The sequence below is a fragment of the Bactrocera neohumeralis genome, chromosome 3 (genome assembly GCF_024586455.1).
Source record: "Bactrocera neohumeralis isolate Rockhampton chromosome 3, APGP_CSIRO_Bneo_wtdbg2-racon-allhic-juicebox.fasta_v2, whole genome shotgun sequence".
Lineage (NCBI taxonomy): Eukaryota > Metazoa > Arthropoda > Insecta > Diptera > Tephritidae > Bactrocera > Bactrocera neohumeralis.
The window spans coordinates 61,174,161-61,191,445 of NC_065920.1; the positions used below are offsets into that span (position 1 = coordinate 61,174,161).

At 34.0% G+C, this 17,285-nt stretch overlaps 1 protein-coding gene across 7 annotated transcripts in view; it reads left to right on the forward strand.

Annotated features, from left to right (window-relative positions):
* Positions 1–17,285, forward strand: part of LOC126752855 (tyrosine-protein phosphatase Lar) — a 966,561-nt gene that overhangs the window by 622,877 nt on the left and 326,399 nt on the right. For all 7 annotated transcript variants that reach the window (XM_050463852.1, XM_050463853.1, XM_050463854.1 and 4 more), the window contains exons 7-9: positions 1,731–1,772; positions 7,235–7,366; positions 7,927–8,088. In XM_050463852.1, the coding sequence (XP_050319809.1) occupies positions 1,731–1,772; positions 7,235–7,366; positions 7,927–8,088 (336 nt within the window). The remainder of the gene's footprint in view (positions 1–1,730; positions 1,773–7,234; positions 7,367–7,926; positions 8,089–17,285) is intronic.

The following is a 17,285-nucleotide window of genomic DNA, read 5'->3' on the forward strand; positions in this document are numbered from 1 at the left end:
CGGACTTCTGCGATTCAACAAGGACAGTAAATATGTATATTATGTAGCTGAATTTCAGATTAATCGGCGATTAATTTTGAAAACTTTTAAGTTCTCTTAACCTATCGTCGCTGTTCAGCAGGACTTCCGAAAATGCTGAACGAGTAAAACTTTTAAGCGTAAACATACACTAAACCCAAAACCCACAAAAGTTATGATTAGTTTAGATGAAAAGGAGTAATGATCAAAGGACTTGTCAAAATTTTGTTCAATGTTGCAAAATTGCTGCGTACTTCTGAACAATCCCACAATTTTTTTCACTCTCCAGCATGACACCAATTAAATTCTCCACACTTATTGAGCCGAATCTCTTAACGGTCTGGCCGTCCATCTGCCGCTACTCTCATTCTCCCATCTTCGTTGTCATGCGAGTATCGTGTCACTCTTTATTTGGTCAATTGCGTTTTTATTATTTTCATCTGTTTTCTCTAACTCTCACAGCTTTTTCCTTTCGTACGATAGAAAGTCAATAGGGGCACTACCACTTATGACTAATATTGCATATACTGACATAGTTCGCTAAGTTGCTGCAGTCATGCGCTGCACTCGGGCCAATACCTTAAACCGGTTTTCGTTTTTAAGCATGTCTGCCCAAACCTCTGCTGCTGGTTGTTAACATTAGGAGCTTTCACCCGAGAACTTAGTACAGCATACCTCGCATATAAATATTTTACTTTACAACCAATATAAATATATATCGTCACCTAAAATGTAAAATAACGCAATACCACTTTTCATAGCTTTGCTGGTGAAGGAAAAACGTTTTAATAGTTATAAGATAGTTATATATTGGTTATATCTTGGTTATTATATCTGACAGCGATTTTCGATTTTTTTTTTTTTTTTTTGATAATACATTGTCATGCATTTTAGACGACGATATTTATTTTAGTAAGTATCTGACATAACTTAGCATAAGTTAGGCTCTAATTATATAATATATTGTAGTATATTATCTTAGGACTTATATAGTATGTTGTATTGTTTCCAATCTTATTACAATAGGCTTCGATTTAATACTAAAATTATAAATATAAAATATATGGATAGAAAAGAGTACCATAATTATGCGAGTAAGCTTCCATGTAAGCTTCCAGCAGCCTTGAGCTATGCTTGACCACTAAGAGTGTAATTTATGAACACTAAAAAATAATTTCAATTTGCGCTTAAAACTATGCTACCCAAAAAATTATTCCAGCAGCAAAAGGAAACTAATTAGCAATTACATGATTACTTTTTAATGAAATTTTTAAATTAAACTCATAACAATATGTGTGTCGTAAATTGCTTTAATATTTAGAAAACAAAAGCATATGCTTCATATTATTAATATATAATAAGCAAAGGTAAACATTAAACCAAGCAGACAGAATGCTAATTAAAATATGAATAAAACTAATTTACTAATTTAATGTGATGCAAATCAAAAACAAAAGAATAAAACGCTGCAAATAGCAAAATATCCACTTATATATAATTGCATTGACATTCATTGTGTAAAAGTGCAGTGCAACAACAAATATAATCAAATTAAAAACAATAGCATACACATAAATAGCTCTGTATATACAATAAATTAGTTTACAAATTAAAAATAATATGATTTAAATTAACTTAAAACCATAACAAAACAAAACAAAACAAAGTCAATTTCCCAACAAATGAAATTATAATGTTCCTGTGTGTTGCAGATGCGAATTTTTCGGATTTTCCATATATACAATATCTAACACGTAAGTTTTGAGTTATTGTGGCGATTTGTCAGCGCGATAATGAAATGAATTGTGTTATATAAATGGCGTTCTCGAAATTTACTTTGTTGATTTGTAGTTTGTGGTTGTGTAGGTGGTTTTCAGAGCGCTTAGTTAAATAAAAATTGTAATAGAGTCTTACAAATTAACGGCGCTTAAAGGTATGCTTTAGGTTTTGATAGAAGCGGAAATTTTTTATGCATAATTTTCGTTGAACTAGTATTAGTTAAATTACAAATTGCAAGAAAGTCTTAAAAACAGATGACATTTAAAGGTATGCTACAATAATACTATTAGCTTAAAAATATTGCATAATTTTAGGGTTCGTGATAATAACTATCTGGTGTATGCTATTACCGCCATATTTAAGGACTTATCGCTTTAATAAAATTATATTATTTAAATATAAGAAAGTTTTAAAAATTTACGGCGCTTAAAGATATACTTTAATATTTGATGGAAGCGAAAAAGTGTTATATAAATGGCGTTCTTGAAATTTACTTTTTAGATTTGCAGTTTTGTGGTTGTATAGGTGGTTTTTAGTGAGCTTAGTTAAATAGAAGTTGTGAGAGCGTTTTAAAAATTGATGGCGCTTAAAGGTATACTTCAATTTTCGTTCGGGTAAGAATAATAATGGATTAAACTATTGTATAATTTTAGGGTTCATGGTAATAGCTTTCTGGTGAATTCTACTGCAGCCATGCTTAAGAATCTACTCTTTAATAAAGTTGCATTATTTAAATACAAAAAGGTCTTATAAATATACGGCTCTTAAAAGAATGTTTACATTGTTTAGAGATAACAAATATGTATATCGGGTGATTCATAATTTGATAAAAACTTTATTTAAGGCTCTACTCTATAAAAAATTGTATACTTTGGCATATTAAAGGTTTTTCTCTTTAAAAATATTACATCTTCTTAGAGTTGCAGTATTTTTTATCAGTGAAATGTAGCATACTATTAGGGTTACGGTTTATTTTCTGTTTAGAGCTTTCTGATAGAATTCTGTAGGGACTTTTTAAGCTCCACTTCTTGCAAAATATAGCATACTATTAGAGTTACTATTTATTTTCTGTTAAGAACTTTTTGACAGAATTTTGTATAGGCTTATTTAGGGTTCCACGTCTTAAAAAATATTGTATATTGTTAGGGTTACTGTTTATTTCCTAATAAGAACTTTCTGGTAGAATTTCGTATAGGCTTATTTAGGGTTCCTATTCCTAAAAAATATAGTATGTTATCGGGGTTACTCTTTATTTGCTGTTAAGAGTTTTCTGGTCGAATTTTGTAGAGCCTAATTTAATATTCCGCTCATTGAAAAATGTAGCATATTATTAAGGTCCCTGTTTACAACTTTCTGGTAGAATTTTGTAGAAGCATATTTAGCTTTGGACTTTGAAAAAGTAATAAATAATTTAGGGTTGCTGTTAGTTCCTGTTAAGAGCTTTGGGTTCGAATTTTCTTGAGGAAAATTTTGACTTCGATTCCTTGAAAAGTAGTATGGTAGTAAAGCAGAAAAATAGCTTATAATTTTGTAGTTGCTGTTTGCTAGGCTCAAGAAATTTCTGCTGCAATTATGTATAGGCATATTTATGGTTCTGCACTTTGAAAAATATTTACCACTTTTAATTTAAATTTCACATTGTATCTTTTTTATATTTATACATCAGTAATTTTAATGCTATAGCATCATTTCACTTTCCCACCACACACTACTTCCTGCACATCTTTATTTCGACACTTTAAATACACATGCATACAACTGACATGCGTGTGTGGTTGCCTGCGTGCAGCCACCATTGACCAGCACATCAATATAAATACAAAAAGCATTTTCACTCTCACTACCACTATAAATATTTGTTCATGAAAAATTAATTTTGCATTTCACGTGCTTAAACTAAATGAAAAAGCAACAACAACACCAACTGTCGCTTGCAATACTACAACAGAACTCCATTAAATATTATATGTATATAATTTTAATGAAATGGTGTGAATCGAAAAAAACTGTTATGAAAAAGCAATAACAAACAGCTAAAGATAAAACAATAATAATAATAAATAAATAATTGTGCATGCGTTTGTGTGGAAGTCAGGATATGTCAGCGCAACACGCATTTTACAACAGGATGTGCTATAAATGGCACACGACAATGCGTTTGCAATGAAATTAAAAAACCAAAACTGAAAGGAGAAAAAAAATAATACGAAAAACGAAGGACAAAAAAAAGTAAAAAGTAAATAAAAATAATATAAATAAATTCAAACAAGTAAGGAAGGGCTAAGTTCGGGTGTCACCGAACATTTTATACTCTCGCATGGTAAATTGATAATCGAGATTTCATAATACGTCATTTACATATTTTTCAAATACCGTATTTTTGTAAAGTTTTATTCCGCTATCATCATTGGTTCCTAATGTTTATACTCGTATTATACAGAGAAGGCATCAGATGGAATTCAAAATAGCTTTATATTAGAAGAAGGCGTGGTTGTGAACCGATTTCACCCATATTTCGTACATGTCATCAGGGTGTTAAGAAAACATTATATACCGAATTTCATTGAAATCGGTCTAGTAGCTCCTGAGATATGGTTCTTGGTCCATAATTGGGCGGCGCCACGCCCATTTTCAATTTTTAAAAAAGCCTGGGTGCACCTTCCTTCTGCCACTTCTTCCGTAAAATTTAGTGTTTCTGACGTTTTTTGTTAGTCGGTTATCGCACTTTTAGTGATTTTGAACATAACCTTTGTATGGGAGGTGGGCGTGGTTATTATCCGATTTCTTCCATTTTTGAACTGTACATGGAAATGCCTGAAGGAAACGACTCTGTAGACTTTGGTTGACATAGCTATAGTAGTTTCCGAGATATGTACAAAAAACTTAGTAGGGGGCGGGGCCACGCCCACTTTTCCAAAACAATTGCGTCCAAATATGCCCCTCCCAAATGCGATCCTTTGTGCCAAACACTTTAATATCTTTATTTATGGCTTAGTTATGACACTTTAAGGTTTTCGGTTTCCGCCATTTTGTGGGCGTGGCAGTGGGCCGATTTTGCCCATCTTTCATCACCAAAGTTTCATCATGATATCTCAATTTTTACTCAAGTTACAGCTTGCACGGACGGACGGACAGACGGACGGACGGACAGACAGACATCCGGATTTCGAAACTCGTCGCCCTGATACTTTGGTATATATAACCCTATATCTGACTCTTTTAGTTTTAGGACTTACAAACAACCGTGTGAACAAAACTATAATACTTTCGTTAGCAACATTGTTGCGAAGTATAAAAAAGCGAAAAAAACGAACTGGGAAGACCTGAAAAAAGTGGAAATATATATGTACGGAAATGTTATGCCTGGAATAAGCTTATATACTCGTACTTACAAATGTATGCACATAAGCATAAAATTCCTAAATATTGCATACAAACTCATTTTAGCACACTTTCCCACTGTTTGTGCGAAATCTTTGCATTCCGTGATTTGTGCGCATCTTCGCACAACAAACAGTCAGAAGTAGGCGCCAATGATGCTTACTATAATTGGTACCTATTTACATATATTTTTGACTGTATGTATAATTTTGCCTATCTCGAATATCTAAACTGTCGGCTGTCCAACGGTTTACAAAAAAATTCACAATAGAAGCATGAATTTAGGGGCCGGTGTCGCAGCCAAGTTGATAGTAGAAGAAATTGAAAAGAGAGTGATGGATTTTAAAAATTATTGCTTATTCTTACTATAATTTAAGCTTCTAATCTAATCTTGTTACAAAAAATGGGTATTAAGTCTTATGTAATCGCCTAACATATTAAACACAGCGTGACATAGTTTGAGAAATGCAGCTTATAATAACCGCATTTAACATTGCATTGCTTAAAATATCATAATATTGTAAACATAAATAATTAGTTAACATCAGACAACTTCAAATACCTTAACATAACATGGTTCTTAGAAAACATGCCACAATAATAAAAATAGGTTTAATTTAGTGGAAAAAGTAAAAGTAGAAAATAACATAACTTTACGTAACGTAAGAACATACGTAACGTAACTTAACTTTACGTGACGTAAGAGAACTCCTAACGTATCTAAATTAAACGTAACGTAAGAAAGCACTTAACTTAACTTAGCATAAAAAAATAAAAAATCGCACAATTTGAAATTGCTAAATAGAATATGATGCGAATAATTAAATATATAAAATAAAAATACAATATAATAATAAAATTTAAATGTCCTAGTATACTTGTATTTATGTTATCTATGTATATTTCATAAAAAATTATCACAAAACGTAATATTACATAAAATAACTTAACATAAAGTAACTTATCAACAAACTTAACGTGACGTAACATAAAAAACTTAACTAAACTTAACATAAAAAGCTTAACTAAACTTAACATAAAAAACTGAACGTAACTTAACATAAAATTCTTAACGTAACGTAACATAACATCAAAATACTTCACGTAACATAAAAAACTTACGCAACGTAACATGAAAAAACTAAAGTTAATGTAACTAAAAAAAACTTAACGTAACGTAACATAAAAAACTTTACATAATATAACATAAAAAAACTTAACTTAAAGTAACTTAAAAAAACTTAACGTAACGTAACATCAAAAAACACTTAACTTAATATCAAATTAAAATAATTTTTTGGCGCAATGTCAAATTGCACAATACAGCAACTCGTACTGCAAAACATAAATCTATATACAGCGCTACAAACGTTAATAATAAATAAAAATTTTCTAATACTAGTACTATAAAAAGTGAATATGCAATTTACACATTTTTACACACACACACATAAAATCATATACCGTGTTATTCTAAAAAATTTCAATTTTTTTTTTAATATTTCACTGTCCTTTTTACTGAACTCTTTGTTATACACATACATACATATGTATATGTTATGCTCACTTAGGTGCACCTAGCAGACACACACACAAAGTACACATGAACATAAATACAATCACACAAACAATGCTTTGATTTGTTTAGAGACTTAGCGGTAAAGCTTATTACGTGCTCTTTTCCAGCACTGCAGGACTCTCGCTGGCGTATTTGTGGAGCGAAATTCAGCATTTTTTGCAGCTTAAAGTTGCTCATGTGTACGCGTTGTTGATAGGGTTTTTGTGGAATTAGAAATGGAATGAATTTTTTTCATTTATACCTGTCTTTTACAGTTCGAATGCATCGATACTGAGATATTTTCAGAAAATGCTGTGCACTACGAGGTAGCATCGGGCTGTTTTCGTTGCAAGCGGTTGCTAGGAAATTTAGGCGCTGATTTTAGCTTTTTGGAAGTTGTGTCATCGGTTCGCTCATCGTTTTTCTCATCGATCTTCTGCTTGATTTTTGTCTACTGAATATTATTAATTTTGATTTCACTCTTTTTCTCTTCCACAGATCCACCGGAGATCATCAAGAAGCCTCAAAACCAGGGTGTACGCGTGGGCGGTGTGGCAAGTTTCTACTGTGCTGCTCGTGGCGATCCACCACCATCGATTGTTTGGCGCAAGAGTTCGAAGAAATTATCCGGTGAGTAGACAACTTTTTTTGGACATTAAAAAATATTAAGTTGCTCTAAATACTTGTAGTACCCACGCAGTGTAGGATATAAAATTATAGATATATATATTTCTCTACGGAAAAAATCTCAAAAGGAGAACAATTTGAGATAATTGTATAAACTTCCTAACAGGGGTTAGAAAAATACGTTAGCCCCTATTCTAACCAGGTAACTGATATATCAGTTACTCTTCTCTTATTTCCTTAAACACTAACAAACTTATCAAAAAAGTCGCTGAAGCTGATATTCTAAAATACATTTTTCATGCAATTTTTTGGTCTGGATTTTTAGTTTTATTAGGACTAAGTACTACACAAACTCCAAAATCCGAAAATATTCCAGACTGCGTGGAAACCTTAGATTCAGCTTCGGAAGTAATATTTTAGAAGTAGTTAAATAAATCTGTTGTGAAATTTGAACCAGATTTTTATTAAAAAAAGTTCTTTCAAAAATAAAAGAATAATATTTTTCTTAAAAAAAAAATTTATAATAAAAGCTCCAACACTCAATTGCAATACCTCTTTTTCAGGCACGCAATCGCGTTATACGGTTCTAGAACAACCCGGCGGTATATCCATACTACGCATAGAACCCGTACGTGCCGGTCGAGATGATGCACCTTACGAGTGTGTAGCTGAAAACGGCGTTGGTGATGCAGTATCAGCTGATGCTACTTTAACGGTTTATGAAGGTAAGTGAAATGAGTGCTTTTATTTCTCAAAAGCCGAAAGATGACATACATATGTACAAATATTGAAAAGAAGCTAAGAAGAAGTTAATCTCAGTAGAGCCGAGAGAGTGCTTGTTAAAACGTGCGCTAAGAAGCGGTTGCTTAGAAATACCTTTGACATAGTTCAGCGAATTAAAAGACAGCGGCTACGCTGGCTAGGTCATTTTGATGGACGAAAACACTCCAGCTCTGAAAGTATTGGACGCAGTACCCGTCGGGGGAAGCAGAGGAAGACCTCTACTCCGTTGGAAGGACCAAGTGGAGAAGGACCTGGCTTCGCTTGGAATATCCAATTGGCGCCACGTAGCGAAAAGAAGAAATGATTGGCGCGCTGTTGTTAACTCGGCTATAATCGCGTAAGCGGTGTCTACGCCAATTAAGAAGAAGAAGAAGAGAGCTTGTACATACTCAACTTGTACAGAAACTCAGAGTCTCTTACATCGCCAAAGTGAATATCTAATATAATATATCATAGAACTACTAGTAAGTAAATGGCGATGGTATATTCAAATTTTTCCTCAGTCACTTTCATCTTTCAAAATACTATTCCCTTGTTCTGTCCTTTAAAATATCTTGTTCCATCTCAAAGGTTTCTACAAAGCTATTTTGTTTTCTGGACATGTCCGAAAATATTCCCCAAGAGTAATTATTTTCGATCTAACGTATACAAACCATTGACAGCTCTCCGTAGCATATAAAAACAAAATCTGTAGCGCCTGGTTTGAAAATTGTATTTTACACTTTAAATTTAAAATAACATAAATAGCATACAAGATTTTTGTATGCCCGATATATTGCAGGAAATAAGCTATAAACTGTTCTCCTCTCTCTAAGGCTCAAAAAGTGGTTCACTTAAAAAAATACTTCACTAAAATAGGAAGCTGTAAATGAAGCCAAAAGCTTCTAAGCTTCACACTATCGAAACGATAACGAAATGTCAGAGAACCATTGCAACAAATTTATTACCACAGATAGAGATTACATCGTACTAGGTAGTCAGAAAAAACTGTTCCACACGCATCTCAAAATACAAACACCATAAACTTGCTAGCCGACTGTTGCGTTTTCCCACGCTTTGGAGCGGTTTCATCAAGTTCAGTCCATCGGATGTCTGTCGATTGGACTTCGGAGTGAAATGATAGAGCCATGATTCATCCATTGTCACATATCGACACATAAAGTCGGGTTTATTATGCTTTAGCAGCTCCAAGCAGTACTGCGATTTGTCAAATTGTCGGTATTTTTCGTTAAAAGTGAGCTCGCGCACCCACTTTGTAAAAGCTTTCTCATACACAAATATTCGTGAATATACACGTTCGGTTGCCTGCTATCTCGAACAAAGTCACTTGACGGTTTTCCAAAAATTATTTTGTGGACATTTTTTTTTGACGTTTTCGTCGGTAACTGCCTCTTTAGGTCGTTCACTGCATTCACCGTCCTCGATGCTCATTTTGCCTCATTTAAATATAGCAAACTTCTTTTCAACGTTTATTTTCCTTGGTTCAGAGTCCAAGTAATCTTGATCAATCTAACCCTTGGCTGCAGAGAATAATGCTTTATTAACACACGAAATTCCTTTTTATTCGTCTACAATAGCAAAAGTTGCTTCTTTTAAAATTATACAAAGTGCGTTCTAAAGTAAACAGGGCTGAAATGGCCTCTACGTCTGCATAATGCTTTCCTTTCATGGGCAAATGCATTTTTCCAAAAAGGAAGAAGTCGCACGGTGCCACATCAGGTGAATACGGGGAGTGGTTAATGGTTAAAATGTGATTTTGGTCAAATAATCAGTCTTCGAATGTTGGATTTTGAGTAATTTTTGCTCGTCAGTCAATTTGTGCGGAACAAACCGTGCACACACCTTTCGTAAGCCCAAATGTTCGGTCAAAATGCGATAAATCGATGTTTTGGAGATTATTATATTATACAAGGATAGGGTTATCTAAATATCATATGTATTTAATCCTAGCACCGCCATCTATGTGTTAGGCCGCCGGAAAGAGGAAAAAGTTAGTTACTCTCACAAAGAGCGAAGTTAAAAACACTCAATCTAAACAGCTGTTTCGTCATATGGAAATAGCTATTTACTGCTAGCACAAAGAGCAGATCTCTCTATTTCTTACACCCTCAACTTGTCTTCTGCTACTACGATGGTTAGATAGTTAGGCGTTCAAAAACAAACCAAGAAGAAAGAATTCCATTTACATATTTCATTACATTTTATACAAAAAGTTTGCACATTAATTTCAAATTAAAATTGGCTAATAAATAGTTAAGTGAGTGACAGACAAGAATTCGTCCAAAGTTTCGAAATTCTGAAATCCGAAATATTTTACCGCTATATGAGAAACGCAGGCTGAAATTAACACACAAACAAATTATTTAAAAAAATTATTCAATTGATTAGGGTGGCTCTTAAAAAATTTAATACTGTATTCTTACTTCCATTTATTTCTTTTTTGATTGAAAAGGGTAGTTTAGGCAGGACTCAATAGTCCCAAGATCAGTTTACTTTACAAAAGTAACAAAAAAGTTGATTTGCATTACCAGTCCCTAGCAGAAGGAGTATATATTATACTTAAAAGCATTCAAACCATCGCAATTCGGCCAGAATGATTCGAAATTTTATCACTTTCCGCAAACTTCTCCAATGCGAATTAAAATTTATGTGACTTGCAAATCAGCAAAAACTAAATGAAATTATACCAAATTTCCATTTCGGTATATGAAAACACTACTCAAGAAATCTGAAGAAAAAATTTGTGACTAATGTGCTAAGAAGTCTGTGCTGTGTTTGAGGTGTCTGAACTACGAATTTTAGTTCCAAAATCCATCACTAACAGCTTTTTTGTAATTTCACCTTTTTTGTTTTAATATTGGTAGATTTGACCCCTACACTCGTCGACTATAACACAAACAATTCTGCGTGGTGGGAAATTTTTACTATCATTCCGGCTTTAGCGCCTCAAAATTAGCAAGAAGCAGCTTATAACATCAAAGTCAAAAAATGACTGTAAATCAAATTACAATCTAAGCTTGATGCCCTGATCCCAAACGTCTCCCAATCAGTCGCAAAATCACTGTAAATCACATTATTACCTGAACTGGATCCCATGATCCCAAATATCTCCAACTGAAATCAAAACTTGTACACTTTTATAGTCCAAATTAGAAAAATATTGAAGGAAATCATACAAAAAATCTGATCACCATGATGGTAAACTGAACTCGAAGCCCTCCTCCTTAAACGTCGCCAATCGGCATCAAAATGTATATGTCACAAAACCGACAATCTGCTTAGCAAGATTTATGCTTCAGCAAAACTGCTATGAACATTTCCTCTCTCCATTCCTATAGCGCTCTAATATATGCGTACTCAAACTAATATTGTATTTATTTCAATATATGGTTTCCGTTACTTAACGGCATATGTGAGACAGTTAATTACATGCTTTCATTGCAAACTTATGTACATATATACTCCAAATATGTGTACTGCTGCTCAAAGTTCTTATCAAACCCACAAATGTTTACACACACACACACACATGCCTGAACGTAAGTTCCCACATGCCGCACCACACCCGCTGGCGCGTCTTAGCACTTGATTTAGTTTATTTTACAAACTGTAAATCGTTTAAGGATAAAGTTTTTCGGGTAGTCCAAACCGAACGCCTAATCAACTTAGATCGTTACCAAAAACCAACAAGCAGCTAATAGCAACAATAACGACAACAACAACGCTGCGGAAATAAACATTCCATACTATACATATATACATACATGCATATATATAGATGAACTCTTAACCCAATTCGCTTGCCTAAGCCAGTAAACGATTTCTGCCGCCGACTTCACACTCTTCTGCATCTCTGCCGCCATTGCAGCCATGCTCAAGCCCCACAAATAGCTAATCAGCCTTAACCGAAACTACAGTTTGTGTAAAACTTTTCAAGTGTGATGCTGTCAAAAGCGGATATGCGTGAAGGCGTATATTTATTAGTCTGTGTGTGTGTAGATATGGTAAGAGCAGATTTTGGTTTACTTATATACATACAAACATATATTTACTGTAATATATATGTATTTGTCTTTTAAATGCTTAAATGTTTGGGTAACGCGGTGTAGGTTTCTTACGCGGCTAATATCCACACATACACTCTGGCATGCCTGTGTACATGTATAGGAAGGTAGTTAGTAGGCTTCACGGTTTGTATAAATTGAGTGTTAATTCCTTGGGTTTCAGTTTCTAAGTAGAAAAACTTTTGTCAAGTGAGTTGTATTTATTTGCTGTTTAGTTTCTTTTTCATCAACAAAAGTTCAAAACAAACAGGTAGAAGGAAAACGGAAAGGAAAAGAATTATAAATAAGTTCGAACAAATTTAAGGAAGAGTTAATGGAGTAAATATTTAGCTAGGAAATTAATGTTGACCTTCTTTAAGTCTTCAAAAGTCAACTACTCCATTTCCGTTTGAGAAGTGGTTTGAGACGAAAAAAATTATTGAAAATAATAAAACATGAATTTAAAATTTCGGTGTAAGATAAAAAAAAACTGTCTTTCATACTCGTACAGAATTTCCCAATTGAATGAAATAATAAAATAACTTTAGCTTCAAGTTCCTGCTTATTTGACACTATAAAATAAAATAATTTCATATTTAAGTCATCCAACACTCTATCTATCAAATCTGGCGATTATTTATGGGAATGATTGTTTAATTTTTTTTTTTGTTTATAATGGAAATCCAGGTTCCCTTGTCGTCCTTTGATGATATGATTGCCACTGCTGCTGCCACATTTTGATGCTCTTGTTCCTCTCCTCTGTCTTTGCCGATACTATTAGGCGCCGATAGCTGAGTTCATCTCCCTGAGTATCAATGGGTGGCATACTGGCTAGTACTTACTCAGCGTCGGTTGATATAGTCCGGAAAGCGCTTACCATATTACTCTAATGCGCGGCAATTACCAACTTGTCAAAAAAGAACATATTTCGTGTGGCAGCCACAGTATTCCTTTCAATGAACAACCAATGAAAAAGGCGTTGCTCATGATAGCCTTTGCTGCAGCAGGGCGAAGTCTGCAGTCCGCCAGTGTAAGGTGTTGCCATGAATTAGACAATATGAAACTGTCAGTTGCCGCTATAAACAGTTCGAAGGATCTCCGCATCCGAATTGCTAGCATACTATGAGCTAGGTCAACAAAGGCATTAAGGCTGAGCTCCGAGTCGAAAGTTTATCTTTTAGCTGTTACATTCAAGTTCTCTGCAAATACTGATGTACTCATACAATGTTCAGAGCATCATCAGTTAATGCTATATATTTCCATTCCAGCGCCCAGATTGACTATTTACTTGAAGGAATGAAAATTTAAAGGCAAATAGGAAAGTCAAGAAAGAAGAGCCGAGATAATTATAATGAAGCGAGAGTATCTTCTGAAAGCACTACTTGTGCAGTGTTTTTCCACCTTAACTAATCACCCAGATGCAGTTGTAATTTTTGAAAAAGTGGGCATGACCTCGCCTTCTATTAAGTTTAATTTATATATCCCTTACACCACTTAAGCCACAACAACCTAATTCACTAAGCGCAAATATTATGAGGAGCCCTATGACAGTGTGTATATGCTTAAAATGGGACGATAACTCTGTCCACTCGCCATTTAACAGTACTTTTAAGAACTACTAGAAGCGCAAAAAATTAATAACTAAATACGCCAGAGACATTAAATTTTACCTCCGAGATGGTGTGAGAGGTCTTTAACCGAGCCGGGGTGTGGACGATGGTCATGGCATCCGTTTTTGGTAAAAAATATCTCGAGTTGACCAAATTTGGATGCGGAATTCCTCTGATATTTCTACTTACCAAAATGTGCGAAACCGGTCTTCAGCCACGCCTACTTGCCATATAATGCAATGTTAAAATCCATCTGATTAACGGGATGAAAGTCTGCACGAATAATGCCTTTAGAGGTTGCCACTTTATGGCCAAAAATTATCCAAATCCAACAAAAACTATTCAAGCCTCTAGATACCGAATATTTGGACCCCTGTGCCTATAGTTGACTTTTGTTCGAAAATATTGGCCAATTTGTGAGGATTATCGTTTCTTGATAGTAGTATATCCGTTTGCTACAAATGGGTTAAAACTATCTAATAGAACGTGACTTTTTTCGTTATCTTTATTTAAAAGACGTGTTTTGTTATAACGGTTATTTATGTATAAAATTAATAAAATCGATTTAAAACTCGCCCTAGACGCCATTTAACTAACAGGCCTTATGTATCTGAACTTAGCTTTAGCTTACTTGTTACTTAGCCTTTTAATTACATCTTTATTTCCACGAAATTCTAGAATTTATTATAGTGTTTTATAAGCTTTAAGTTTTACCATCTGATCACATTTGACCCGGACTGATTAAGAAAAAACTACATTTTCAAATATTTTAATACAAATTTATTTGGTGACCTCTACTCGACGTCGTTTTTTCAAATATTCTGATGTTTTGGTAGGTGTTTGTCAGTGTCAACTTCATACCCAAAACATTAACCAAATCATTAACGAAAACATTAACCAAAAAAAAGCTGAGTCCATTCATAAGATTTTTTAAGATCCTCTGCTATCTCTTGGATGTCAAAACCAAGATTTTCATGCGCTGTATCTTTAAAGTTTTCGATATTATCTTCATTAACAGAGGTGTTTGGACAACTCGCATGAGACAAGTTTCGTTAACTACAGGTCCTTCACTAAAGGCTAAGTGCCACTCAAACACTTCTGTTCGTGACAAAGTAAACACTTCTGCAAAATTTTCTGCATATTCATGGCCATTGTTCCATTAGAAACAAAAATTTCAAGAAATTTCGTTGTTAATTTTTTTCATGATACAAATCGCCAGGCAAACCGTTCATATCATAAACAAACAGCTTTGGCAAGTAATACTAATAGACTTATGCAGCTAAAACTTTACTAAATCGATTATATAAAAATAGATATATCTTCAGGCCGTGTCTGTGGTCTATTTTATATTTCTAGCAAAGTGTTAATACTTTTAAGGCACCTCTATTACCCTCGTTGTGATTATGTATACTTGCCATATATTGCAACATTAACATAAATTACCGTCGGGATTACTCGAACTGGCAATGCACAAAATGGGCATTTGGCCTATGTATTAATAGTTAGCAATTCTACATACACATTTACCCACACACTTAATACCTGCCTTGCAATTATCAAACCTTTCCTTATACAACTGTTTCATTATCTACAAGATAGCCGCACAGCGTAACGGTAACTATGCAAATTACTAACGTTAACAGCTGTCCGTTGTAAGAGGTAGTGTGATTTAATATTAGCTGTTCTTTGCATGTCAATACAACTTTGTCTTTTGCTTGCGACTGCAGCAAAGACAAAATGGAAGACTAATGAAATGAAGAAAATGTAGAAAATGCAGTGGATTTTCAAAAGTCTACCTAAATATATTTGTGCTGGCAACTGTGTGTTTGCATAAACGTCCGTTTAGCTAGCGAATGCTTGTTAAGTAGGCCTAACAAGCAATTTACATGGTGGCGCTGAAAAGTATGCAACATTAAATAAAATTGCGGCAGGCGCAAGGCAGTAGACCGTAACGAGTGAAGATAATTTCGATTTTCCGCCAGCTAAAACGGATTTAGAGGTGAGAAAGCGTTTCGATAATAACACTAAAACCTTTAGGATTAGGCTTGTTAAGTGTGGTGGTGGCAACTGTGTGCTATGTGTGTAATACACAAGCCTGTTTAACTGCCTTCGCTTTGTTAGAAAATAGTTTGCTGCCGCTAACTTGCAGGTAGTACTAGAATATTTAGTATATTATGTAGACTAGCACCGCTACACGTTGCAAAGTTTGCTTTGCCCACTTTTAGGCGCATATGCCACATGTATGCTAAACAAGCGCTTTGTGCATTTTTTGGTAAACTTTCAGGCACACGCTTATATAATGTTCGACAAACGCCACAAATATTTTGGCAACTAGCACCACTAACGTGGCAATTCACTTGTTAGCTCCAACAGCACATTAATAATAAGCAACGATTTTAATAGTTTGTGTTTCAAATAATTTTACATGTACTAAACTTTCCGTTTGTGGCGCCACGGCACGCTTATTAAGTGCAGCTAATAATTTACGCGGCTTATGAAAATGTTCGCAACATGTTATTTAGTATACTTACAGGCGTATTAACTAGTAGTGCGCCAAACAACTGCATAGAAACAGTCATAAAACATAAACTGAAATGCCATAAATATCACAAATTGAATAATGAATGTATGGAAGACAAAAAAGAACAAGCTCGTTGGTGTTCGTAGAGTACATACACACACATTTATGTATATACATTTGTGTATAGTTTGTACAGCAATACAGTAGTAGTTACATATATTGTTTAGTAATCACGGCCTGTTTTTCGCGTTCATAAATCCATACAGTGATATATGTAAACATATATAGTCCATGCAGTTAGCTATGTTATTTCATGCTTTCATTCTTCTTGTTTTGCTGCAAATTGTAGCTCGTTCTCTCACACAAATCCAAACACATTTATTTGCGCTAGTTTTGTGAGCAGTTTTCCAAACTCCAAATTATTTCTGGAAGTTGTTAATACATAACTGGCATAATTTGTTCACTATACTACAGTTTTGCTTTATTTTCTATACTCTTAATTGTTGTTAGAATTTATGCAATTATTGCTATCGGTATTTTTTGCTTTTCATGACGGTTTTAATCTGAAAAGTTTTGTTTCAAATGTGCAGTCAAAATTGCACCGATAAATCCATACAAGTTTTTATTAGTTTTAAAATATTTATTTATTGATATGAAACACTCAAATAATTCAGCAAATTTTTGGCATTTAGTGATTATTAAAAAACATCGCATATCCGTCAGATGTCGCCACAATCCATCCAGCGCCAAAACCACCATATTCATATCACCGTTCGAACGCATAATATAATTTTTACTAGCTCTGAGGGCTTAGCGAGTAGCCTTCTTCTCCATTATTCATAAAATTTTACCATTTTTTATACCAAACTCGGCACAAATTAGTGCTTTCTTTGATAAAAAATACTGCAATTAATCAAAATGGGGACTTCATTGCCATGCGATTCTTGAGGATTTTAGATATCAAG